At 49.4% G+C, this 12,706-nt stretch overlaps 1 protein-coding gene across 1 annotated transcript in view; it reads right to left on the bottom strand.

Annotated features, from left to right (window-relative positions):
• Positions 1-12,706, bottom strand: part of FRMPD1 (FERM and PDZ domain containing 1) — a 1,007,848-nt gene that overhangs the window by 573,110 nt on the left and 422,032 nt on the right. Inside the window, exon 3 of the mRNA XM_069205792.1 lies at positions 9,836-9,990. Coding sequence (XP_069061893.1) covers positions 9,836-9,990 — 155 coding nt within the window. The remainder of the gene's footprint in view (positions 1-9,835; positions 9,991-12,706) is intronic.

Below are 12,706 nucleotides of genomic sequence, written 5' to 3'. Positions count from 1 at the left end.
TTAGCCATTAACAGAGATGGCATCTCATTAAATGACTGCTGCTCACGCCCTAACTCAGGTTATGGAGTATAGCTCTGAAGCAGTATCAGAGACTGAGACAGCATCTGAGGGAGAGGACAATGGGGCAGAATCTGGGAGTGATTTTTCAGTTGGCGGAGTCCCATCCGACAACACCTCTTCAAGTGATTCTGAAGGAGACGATGACGACAGCCATGCTGTCCCTTCGCAAGCAAAGTCTGTGCAGCGGGACAACATCAGGTTAGCCGAACCCAGAGAGCAGGTGCATGCGGCCACAAGGATAGAGAGTGCTCTCTTGGCAGCCCCCCTGTTTAATTCAGCCCCAAATTCCACCTTTTACTGATGATGCTGGATGTAAAGTCGATAAGGCCAACTTTTTGCCAGTCGACTACGTCCATCTATTTTTGGATGTTGTGCAGCACACAAGTTTGCTTGCAGACCAATTTCTGAGGTAGCATGGAGGTACTCTAGGGTTCCGTTCTAGGGCACGCCAGTAGAATCCCACTTCGCTGGCAAAGTTGAAGATATTTTTGGGCCTTATGCTCTAAATGGGGTTGGTGCAGAAACCCACCTTGCAGTCCTACTGGACAACTCGCATGGTTTGGGTAACCCCCATCTTTGCACCATACATGAGCAGAGATCGGTTTTTGCTACTGCAGCGCATGCTGCATTTCAATAACAATTCTGCTGCATTGCCCCGGGACCATCCTCACCATGACAGGTTATTCAAAATTCGGCCTGTCGTGGAACATTTGTCTGCCAGGTTTCCAGAGATCTATACTCCTGGAAAGAATATAGCAGTCGATGAGTCCTTCATCCTGTACAAAGAACGGCTGCTGTTCAGACAGTACATTGCGAGCAAAAGAGCTCGCTATGGTATAAAGCTGTACATGCTGTGTGAGTTCTCTTCTGGCTATGTCTACAGCTTGAGAGTGTATACAGGGAAGGACTCTAGCCTAAACCCTGTAGGTTGCTTTCCTGTGTTAGGGGTCACAGGTAGGATTGGATGGGAACTTGGCCAGCCACTCCTTCACAAAGGTCATAACCTTTATGTGGACAATTTCTGTATAGGAGAAGAGCTGTTCGGTGAGCTCTACAAAGCTGGCACTGTGGCCTGCGGTCCAGTTAGTTGTAACCACAAAGGATTCCGCAGGAGCTTGTTTGCAAGAAGCTCCAGAAATCCCTGAGTACTGCATTGCATTCCAACTAACTGCTCGCAGTCAAATTCTTGATAGGCGTGATGTATATGTACTCGCTACAATTCATGATGAGAGCACATCCCCCATCACGTTTTGGGGTCAGATGGCCGAAGTCCACAAGCCCATCTGTATACTTGATTACAATAAGTACATGGGCGGAGTAAACAAGAATAACCAGGTTCTTCAACCATACAATGCGTGTCGTAAAACTCACACTTGGTACAAGAATCTGTTTACCCACCTGATGGCAGCATACAATGCGTATGTTGTTTACCACCAGACAACCACAGGAAGATTCATGACTTTCCTTGACTTCCAGTTGTCTGTAATTGAAAGCCTCACTGCTGTTACAGAAGCAGCAGCAGCCTCCACCTCATATGTTCTAGAGGATGTGGCAAGGCTGCAGGAACGAAACTTTGCTGATCGCATTCCTAAAACACCCAAAAAGGATCTTCCATGTCGTCGCTGTAAAGTGTGCTCAAAGCATGGAAAGTGGCAGGAGAGTTGGTATCACTGTCCCCAGTGACCATCTCAACCAGGCCTCTTTGTCCCTACTTGCTTTACGTGGTATCATACTAGAGCAAAGTTCTGGGAAATTAACTGAGGTGGAGCTGCCGTTGGGTAATCCTTTCAGTGGCTGTGCATGGAGACCAAATGTCTATGGGCCACTGTTTCGTTAGGCAAGCAGCCACAGAATTATACTTCATCTACTTCAGGAAATCATGGACTTTCTTATGGCTGGCTTGAGACCTATGTCCACCATCAGAACGTGGTAGATGTGCTGTTCAATTAACGTGCATTATAGTCCCCATACTGCACATACTAGTGGACAGAACATATGCCACATTGTCACGGAGTATCCTGTGTGGCAGAATGTTAAAAGCATGACTGAATTTTGAAGTGCTTGTTAGGGAACTTATGTATGCTACGCAATGACCACCATGATTGCTAACGAGAACTAGAGTAAGTGTAATAAGTCAAACAAATATCCTGTCGCACATATTCACCAACATTTCTACTTGTTTGAAAGTGTACAAACTCAATTTGAAGCTTCACTTTCAAACCAAAAGTAGAAGTGTTGGTGAATGAGCCCCACAGGATATTTGTTTGACTTTTTACTTTAGAGACCTTAGGATTTCTTCACCAGCATGTCTGTCTTAGTTTCAACAGTAGATATGGTCACTCATTTCGAGGAATAGGCCTCCCAAGGCATACTCGGACACCCCCAATGTGCATCCACAAACTAGTAATGGTTCACTTGGCAATTATACAGGATTAGTCAGGAATCTGATGAGAACAGAGACATGAATGGGTAAGGAAAGCTCATGGTAGGTGTGCCTTCACAGGGACATTGCACAGGTAGAAGGCCGATAGTAAATGTAGTACAGATGTACATCATCTACACCTATGGATTCAAACCCATTAGAGCCATCCCAGCACTGAAGGACAATTACACGTATGGGTCAGTTTTTGACCTGATTTTCGTGTTCATCCTCCATCAGTACTTAGTAGATGTTCAGTTTGCTGTATGATGAGTGCATTACAGTCACAGCGCTGCACATAATGTTGGCTGGGACATATGCTACGTTCTCATGGACTTCCATGTGTGCCAAACATTACCCTTTTTTATAGCCTGTGACCTTTTCTTTAGGAAACATCACGAGAATTCCCCTGCATGTATCCCTTAGTTTCAATGGTAGATATGCGCACTCAGTTCGAGGAATCGCTTTATACGGCATAGTCAGACAACCCCAACTTGCAGCCACAAACTGGAAGGAGTTGGATTTAGCACAGTGAGTACACTAAAGGCGCATGAAAAACTTGTCTGCATGAGCCTCGGGTGGCAGTCATTGGAATTATAAGTAAATGTTTGTTACGCATGCATACGGTAATGTTCAAGAAGAAGGAGGCGGTTACTTGACAGGTGGTAAAATGTAGTCAAACTTTTTCCGTCCTGTGGCGTATGAAAGTGATAGGCCCTTGTCTGGCAGTGGTAAGTTAATGTGAGTGCAGTGATTGATTGGATTGGGCCGTGACCGGCGGTAGGAAAGGGTTATTTGTTGTGCGTGAATGGCATGTGAATGGACCATAAAGAGGTTGGTGCCTGGACGTGGCTCTATGGCCCACCTTCAGAAGGCTTTGTTTCAATATTCAGATACTTTGATAAGTATTTATGCTTTGAAACCATAATTTCTGGAGGTGCTAAAACCAACCAGTGTGACTGGTGGATTAACTTTAATATACTAGTACCAGGGGAGTCCAAGGGTGCAGGACTTGCGTAGCTCTCACCAGTTTTCCTTCACCCAGACTTCCCTTGAAATCACATAATTTGCTTAAAAACACTTTTGCCTTGCATTTCAGTGAGCAGAAGTCCTGGAATCTGCAGGCAGCCACACATTGTCTGCCACCCAGTGTTCCACTAAGTCTCCAGAGAAAAACTGCCTCACTTTAGTGAGTGGGCAAGTGACTACAACAGGGAAGTACCCAAAACGGACTGTGGAGACATCAAAATTACCTACCACAAAACAGCCTCATTTTGTAAGACAGTCACCTGAGTATTTGGTCCTGGGCTCGGCTGCCATATAGGGAAGCCTACCAAACCCTGACATTTCTGAAAACCAGACACCCGAGGTAGTCCATGGAAGAGTGGCATGTTTGGATTTCACAAAGTTTTGTTTCCCAGAATACCCTACAAAAGTGAAACGTTGATTAAAAACAATATTTTTCCTTGCCTTTTCATCACAAAAACTACAGGAATGTGCAGGGATCCACAAAATTCCTACCACCCAGTGTTTCTCCACTTGTCCTGATATAAACACAACCCCACTTGTGTGCCTGTGCCTAATGCCTGCGTCACAAATGGATCACTCCAGGGTTAACAGTAGCCCTCATGCAAGTACTACTATTGACCCTTGTGTGATCCATTCCTGCCGCGGGCACTAGCCTACCCACACAAGTGACTTACCATTTTTATCGGGAGACTTGGGGGAATGCTGGGTGGAAGGGCGTTTGTGGCTCCCCTCAGATTCCAGAACTTTGCAGCACCGACATTTGAGGAAAAGGTGGTTTTTGTGCCACATTTTGAGGTTTGCAAAGGATTCTGGGTAACATATCCTGGTGAGAGCCCCACAAGACACCCCATTCTGAACTCCCAGCGGGAGCAGAGCGGGAATGTCTCTTGGCACAGGTACAGGGCCACTTGGAGGGGCCACCTGGAAAAAGAGATGGTTTGCAAACTGGCAGGTGGTGCCTTGGGGTCCCCTTGGGCTGCCAAGGTCGCAAAGGGGTAGGGACCCGTGGAGCACAGCTGGCTCCTCATTGCAGGGCACAGGGCGGCCGAATGCAGGGTGAGTTGGTGATCTAGCAGCTGTGTGCAATGGAGGCCTTTGGAGCAGAAGGTAAGTCTTTTTGAAGGTGGCTTGCAGGACAACGGTGGCACTCTGGCAGGAGATCCAGGGTGTTCCTGAAGTCCCTCAAATGGGGGCTTCCTCTTGGTCCAGTTGCAGCTCTGGGGGAGCTGTTTTTCTTGGAGTCCGACATCCACTGGCCAGTACTTGGGGTATTGGCATGACTCGGCCACTGGAGGGTGCACTGCCACGAAAAGTTGGCACACTTATAGGTCACATCCGGGCTATTGTCAGAGTGTCATTGGGTCTGGCTGCAACTTCTGGTTGACGAGATATCAACCAGTCAGTGAAGTGACCCTCACTGGCTTGTTGGCTCGTGCTGCTTTATTGAGTGGTGCCTCTACTCAGGACGGAGATCTTGGTCTATTTGCAAAGCCCAGAGGTCCTCATGGTCTTCTGAGGTCAGTTCAGTGGTCAGCTCCCTCGCAACAGCGATTGTTGGGGCACAGATGCAGAAGGCAGGGTCTTGGCTTCTCTTCTGATGCAGAAGGTCCTCCGTTCTCTTGCTGTGGTCTTCTTTGGGGCTGTCTTCTTCTTTGTCCTTTCAAATCTGATTTCTTGGTCTAGGGGTGCCCACTAAATACTGAATTTAGTGGGTGTTTTTTTACAGGGAACCTGGTAGTGTCTAATGGGACACTTACCTTAGGGTGGCTACACCCACTAAAACGACCACTTCCTGCTGGAAGGGTCACTGCCCTAAACCTAATTGGCTATTATCCTCCATTCCAAGATGGAGGAAACTGAATTTGAGGGTCCGCTTCACAGGAAACACCTGAGGGGTGGTGCATGCTAGGTGAGGCCACTCCTCATATCCTTTGTTAGGTTTCGTGCCTTTGCTCCAGCCAAAAGTGGGGGTTGGCAAATGGGGATACCAGCTGTTGCTAGCAGCAGGCTTGGGGGTCGAGTTTCAATACAGGCACCTGTTTGGATTTATCATTCTGAGTTGTCTGATACCAAAAACCCAGGGTTTATAGTAGCCATCATGTAGCTGGGAAACTCATGATGACCAGTGTCCAGCATATGTATATAAATGGCTGCTCTGTTCACTCACTATGTTCTAGATTTGGCAGGGACACAGTGGGGCACATTGCGCATGCAGCTATGCCCTCACATATAATATGGAGCATCCTGCCCTAGGGCTCTAAGGTCTACCAGAGGGGTGACTTACCCATAGTAAATGCAGTGTATGGTGGACAGGGCAAACAGGCAGTGTGCCATGTCGAGTTTGTATTTTAGGTTTGCACCAGGACACTCAGCCTGCAATGGCAGTGGTGGGTACATCTGGATGCATGGCCCTAGAGGGTGACACAATCAGTGCTGTTGCCCCCAGGGGCCTACCCCTAGTACACCATACTCTGTGCACCTAGGTGCCCACTTAATAGGGGCTTATGCTGGTAGTTAAGGGTGTAACCAATTGTGCCAATTCATTACAAAAGATTTAGTAAAAGAGCTCTGGCCCAGGGAACCTGGTTAGCAGGGGCCTTGGGCACTACAGTTTCTAGAACACATCAACATCAGGCAAAAAGTGGCGGTTAACCATGTCAAAAAGAGTCCCTCTCTCACAGTTTAAGAAGTAATTCTCAATGTCACCGTGATTGTGTTTCTTGTTGATGGGCACTGTTGTTAGAGTCATTCAGTGCTCTGAGTCCGATGCTGGCTCTAGTCGTAGTTTGGTGTTTGAGGTTTTACATTTTTGGATGTTTATTGCAATATGGCTGCCATCTCTGGGTGAATCTTGAATGCCTGTGGGAGTCAGCAGTCATTTTCTTTTATCCTAACTTCCTGGTTTGCTTGTTTTGCAGTCATAAAAAGCCAGAAGTGCTTTGTTAAGGGTGTAATTACATCCTTTGCTAGGTCGTTGATGATCCATTCAAGCTTCGTCTCTGGGCGCCATCCAGAACTGTGATCTCAGAGGTTTGCCTGCTGCATCAGTGACCTGACCCTAATCAGTAAAGCCCAATCTACCATAACTCCTGAACAGGATGGTTGTTGGCAGCTTTGGGGACCATGTAGGAGGCTGGCCTGGCTTATAGTGGGTACCTTGTGGTACTTACACCCTGTGCCAGGTCCAGCTATCCCTTATTAGTAGAATAGAGGTGTTTCTAGCAGATTAGGCTGATAGAAGGTAGCGATGGCAAAGCAGCTTAGGCTGAACTAGGAGACATGCAAAGCTCCTACTATACCACTTATATCATATAGCACAATATCATAAGAAAACACAATACTCAGAGTTACTAAAAAATAAAGGTACTTTATTTGTATGACAATATGCCACAAGTATCTTAGTGAGTGCCCTCAGTTAGAAGGTAAGTAATATACACAAGTTATATGCACACAAACCCAAAACAGGTAAGTAATGGTAAGAAAAGTACTGCAAACAGTGTAGAATTACAATAGGATGCAATAGGTGAACATAGATCTAGGGGCAACACAAACCATATACTCCAAAAGTGGAATGCGAATCACAAATGGACCCCAGACCTATGGGAGCTTGTAGAGGGTCGCTGGGACTGTAAGAAAACAGCCAGGGTGTCCAAGATACCCCACCCCAAGACCCTGAAAAGTAGGAGTAAAGTACACCTACTACCCCAATAGGACACGATAGTCATGATAGGGTGATTCTGCAAGAACCACAAACACCAGCAAAGCACTGAAGATGGATTCCTGGACCTGAGGACCTGCAAGGCAAGTGGACCAAGTCCAAGAGGCACGTCCAGTGGGGGCAGGAGCCCAGGAAACCCCAGATGAAGGTGTAAAGAGGCTGCCTCTGGGTGGAAGAAGCCAAGGATTCTGCAACAACGAAAAGGGCTAGGAACTTTTCCATTGGATGGAAGATGTCCCACGCCGTGCTGGATGTTGCACAAGTGTTTCCACGCAGAAATACCACAAACAAGCCATGCTAGATGCAAGGGTTGCAGTAGAGTTTTTGGGTGCTGCTGGGGACCAGGAAGGACCAGGGTGTTGCCCTTTGGAGGAGGAGACAGAGGGGGGGCTCAGCAACTCAGAGAGCCCCCACAGAAGCAGGCAGCACCCGCAGAAGTACCGGAGCAGGCACTTGGAAGATGTGTGAACTGGAGTCCATGCAGAGTCACAAAGGAGGGTCCCACGATGTCAGAGTCCAACTCAGAGGGTTGAGCGCTGCAGGACGGAGTGCTGGGGACCCAGGCTAGGCTGTGCACAAAGGAATCCTTGGAGAAGTGCACAGAAGCCGGAGCAGCTGCAAACCACACAGTACACAGGTTTGCAGTCTAGCGTGGGGAGGAAAGGACTTACCTCCACCAAACTTGGACTGAAGGATCACTGGACTGTTGGGGTCACTTGCATATAGCTTCGGTGTTCCAGGGACCACGCTCGTCGAGATGAGAGGGGACCCAGAGGACTTGTGATGCAGAAGTTTGGTGCCTGCGTTAGCAGGGGGAAGACTCCGTCAACCCAAGGGAGATTTCTTTGGGATTTCCAGTGCAGGGGGAAGGCAGACAGCCCTCAGAGCATGCACCACCAGGAAGCAGTCGAGAAAGCCGGCAGGATTAGGCGCTACAATGTTGCTGGTAGTCGTCTTGCTACTTTGTTGCGGTTTTGCAGGCATCCTGGAGCAGTCAGCGGTCGATCCTTGGTAGAAGTTGAAGACGGAAGTGAGCTCTTGCATTCGTTATCTGAAGAATACCCCAGAGGAGAGACCCTAAATAGCCAGAAAAGGAGGTTTGGCTACCAAGAAAGGAGGATTGGCTACCAAGAAAGGTAAGAGCCTATCAGAGGGGGTCTCTGACGTCACCTGCTGGCACTGGCCACTCAGAGCAGTCCAGTGTGCCCCCAACACCTCTGTTTCCAAGATGGCAGAGGTCTGGGACACACTGGAGGACCTCTGGGCACCTCCCCTGGGAGGTACTGGTCAGGGAAGTGGTCACTCCCCTTTCCTTTGTCCAGTTTCACGCCAAAGCAGGGCTGGGGGATCCCTGAACCGATGTAGACTGGCTTATGCAGAGATGGGCACCATCTGTGCCCATCAAAGCATTTCCAGAGGCTGGGGGAGGCTACTCCTCCCCAGCCGTTCACACCTATTTCCAAAGGGAGAGGGTGTAACACCCTCTCTCAGAGGAAATCCTTTGTTCTGCCTTCCTGGGCCGGGGCTGCCCAGACCCCAGGAGGGCAGAATCCTGTCTGAGGGGTTGGCAGTAGCAGCAGCTGCAGTGGAAACCCCGGAAAGGCAGTTTGGCAGTACCCGGGTTCTGTGCTAGAGACCCGGGGGGTCATGGAATTGTCCCCCCAATACTAGAATGGTATTGGGGTGACAATTCCATGATATTAGACATGTTACATGGCCATGTTCGGAGTTACCCTTGTGACAGTGAAATTGGGGGTAACATGCCAGGCAAGATGGTACTTTCCTACAGACCACACCACAGCTGTGAAGCGAATTCCAGACTGATCAGAAGTATTCTGCGGAGGTGCACCACATTAGTTCCTCCGCTCACTTGCCCATAGACGGAAGGGTTGGCTACATCCGCTCCCTGTATCAATACATGCTGTCAAGAGTCTCAACTGAACATTAGCATCAACACGGCTCGGTTCCGGGGGATGGGGGCATTATACTCCTCTACTATGTTATCCAAAGTCCTGGTGGACCCTAGCTATTTTTCAGGGTGATTGTACTGGGTAGGAGGGGCTGCACAAGGAGAACCAGCGCCTAGAAAAGCTTCATGGAGACGCTTCGTCATCTTAGGTCACTTTATCAAATTTAAAGGAAGAAGGAGGGTGGTAATTTGCATTTGTAGACTTGTAAGGTAAGAAATGGGTGACATGTGCTGGAAGAAAGGGGATACATCCTAAGGGGCTCTCTGTACCCCCTGAGGTTTGCAAAACCTGGCATCGTGAAGAAAAGTGACACATTTTATCACGTATTCTACTAATAACCCTGGACAAGCTTGCACAAAGGGGATGGTGTGCAGTAGCTTCTATGTATACAGGCCACTATCACGTACCGTTCCCATACTGTGAACTCCAAAGGGATGAGAAATGCATGCTTATTGGAATCCGTGCTCAATGTTGGCACATTTTGAGCACCTAGGTTATCGTAGGTGAGCAAAAGTATTTCTAGCACTTTTTACAATATTTATTGCACTGAAGTTCTCACTGGCTTGCAGATAAAACATAAAACAAACACATTTGAGTTTATAGTACACTCCTAATATCTTTGGAAGATTGTTACTGTACCTGCAATAACTGATGCAATGGAAAGAGGATGATTCTGAGAGATGTCAAAGCCGTAGTTGTTGAGTAATAGATCTTTGTGTATCACTGTAGTGATTTTCACAGGTGCAGTGAACTGCTGACTTCCAGACGAGCAATCTGTCACAGAAACTCTACTTCTGAAAGAGAAGAAGAGACAAATGGAAAAGAAGAGGGTTAATATTTAGCACTTTTTTGTCATTAAACTGTAAAATGCAGCAGTTATGACATTACCATGAGGCAAACAGCCTTGGGGGCATATTTAAGAGCCTCTAGCACCATTCTAATGCCACATTAGCGTCATTTATTTGACACTATTTGACACTAATGTGGCGTTAGAAGGCCAAAAACGCACAGCCATATTTACAAAGTGGAGCAATGCATACATTGTGCCACTTTGTAACCCTTTGCGCTACATTATGCCAAGCATATTGTAGGCAAAGGGGGCGTTCCCCAGGTAGGGGACCAAACAAATGGCGCAAAGAAATCTAACAGATTCCTTTGTGTTGTTTTTTCCCCGCACTTTTAACGCCTGCTCAGAACAGGTGTTAAATGGTTGCTTCCATTGGTTACAACGGGCCTCAGGGTGCTTTGCAGGATTAGCATCAACATTTTTACTACCGACATGGTGCGCCCTATTTTAAACACTGTGGGGGTCATTCCGACCCCGGCGGGCGGCGGGTGCCGCCCGCCGGGCAGAAACCGCCCAAACACCGCCCGGCGGTCAGATGACCGCGGGGGACATTCCGACTTTCCTGCTGGGCCGGAGGGCGATCTGCAAAAGATCGCCCGCCGGCCCAGCGGGAAAGCCCCAGCAAAGATGAAGCAGGCTCCGAATGGAGCCGGAGGATTTGCTGCGGTGCGACGGGTGCAGTGCCACCCGTCGCGATTTTCAGTGTCTGCCAAGCAGACACTGAAAATCTTTATGGGGCCCTGTTAGGGGGCCCCTGCACTGCCCATGCCAGTGGCATGGGCAGTGCAGGGGCCCCCAGGGGCCCCACGACACCCATTCCCGCCAGCCTCATCCTGGCGGTGTAAACCACCAGGAAGAGGCTGGCGGGAAGGGGGTCGGAATCCCCATGGCGGCGCTGCTTGCAGCGCCGCCATGGAGGATTCCTTTGGCCAGGGGAAAACCGGCGGGAAACCGCTGGTTCCCCTTTTCTGACCGCGGCTTTACCGCCGCGGTCAGAATTGGCCAGGAAGCACCGCCAGCCTGTTGGCGGTGCTTCCACGGTCCCCGGCCCTGGCGGTCATGGACCGCCAGGGTCGTAATGACCCCCTGTGTGCAGTGCCACTTTTCTTAAACATGCCCGTTAGTTATTAGATGCCAGCAAAGATGCAGAGTAATCATGGTTAACTTTCGTAAATTCTGCAGATTTACTGAGCAGCTTTCCATCAGCCTCTAGCAGCAATGCCAGAAATTACCACTGAGGGTCGGGGTGATTACTAGCAATGCCTAATTGCTTGGAAAAATATCGGAAATGCTACTACCACTGAAATGCCACCACACTTCCTGCCCCTTTCTGCGACAATCTTAAACGGAATATAGGGGGTCATTCTGACCCTGGCGGTAATTACCGCCATGGCGGAGGTCGGCAGTAGCACCGCCAACAGGCTGGCGGTGCACCGCTGGGCATTCTGACCGCGGCGGTTCAGCCGCGGCCAGAAACGGAAAGTCGGCGGTGTACCGCCGACTTCCCGCTGCCCTTGAGAATCCTCCATGGCGGCGTGGCGCGCTCCGCCGCCATGGGGATTCTGACACCCCCTACCGCCATCCGGTTCCTGGCGGTTCTCCCGCCAGGAACAGGATGGCGGTAGGGGGTGCCGCGGGGGTGCTTTGCAGACACTGAAATTCGCGACAGGTGCAACTGCACCCGTCGCACCTTCCCACTCCGCCGGCTCCATTCTGAGCCGGCGTCCTCGTGGGAAGGGTGTTTCCCGCTGGGCTGGCGGGCGGACTTTCGGCGGTCGCCCGCCGGCCCAGTGGGAAAGCCAGAATGACCGCCGCGGTCTTTCGGCGGGAACCGCTTGGCGGGCGGCGACCGCCGTCCGCCGCGGTCAGAATCACCCCCATAGTCTCAGTGTCATGTCATGCAGTAATATGGTTTTTATTTTCTTATTGCATTTATGAGAGAGTAAAACAGATCAAAACATTTACCATCACAAAAATCGAAAGGCACAGTTAGCACAATGTGATGCCTCGTGTCTACAGTACAGTACAAACAGCTTTTATCCAAAAGCCCCCCAAATTATTTCCCAGGCAACCTACCCCGTGGGGTAGGGTCATCTGGTCAACACATAGAACAATGGGGTTTATACAGCTCAGTCTTATGGGTTAATGTCAGTAATGGTAAACAACGAAAGAAAAAACAGAGAGAGGGAGAAAAGGAGGGAAGGGAGGGAAGGAGGAGGAGGGCCTTCGTAGGGGGGGTGTGTTCTAGATCATATCTGGTACTATGTGTTAGCGGCTGTTTATACCACTATGGTCGGACTGTAAGAAAGGATCGTAAGGGGATCCATATGTCTAGTGACCGGGAGTTTGACGGCATCAATTCCCAGTAAGTTATTAGCTGTTCCTGGCAGTGCACAGCATCACTTAGCCACTCCCTGCATCAGGGTATCTGTTCCTTTCCCCAACACACCACCACCCTGCACTTGGCCAGCACCAATAGCAGCCCCAAGTTTCCTGTGATCAGGGGGTACCTCCTTGACATATCCCATGAGGGCAATCTTGGGAGAACGTGGCAGTTCGAGCCCGACCATCTCCCCAATTGCACTCAGCACCTCTGTCCAGTATCCCTGCAGCACCCCGCAGTTTCACGCCAGGTGCAGGAAATCTGACTCCGGCGCTAAGCA

The sequence above is a fragment of the Pleurodeles waltl genome, chromosome 1_2 (assembly GCF_031143425.1).
Source record: "Pleurodeles waltl isolate 20211129_DDA chromosome 1_2, aPleWal1.hap1.20221129, whole genome shotgun sequence".
Taxonomy (NCBI): Eukaryota; Metazoa; Chordata; class Amphibia; order Caudata; family Salamandridae; genus Pleurodeles; species Pleurodeles waltl.
This window is presented reverse-complemented; position numbering and strand designations above follow the sequence as displayed.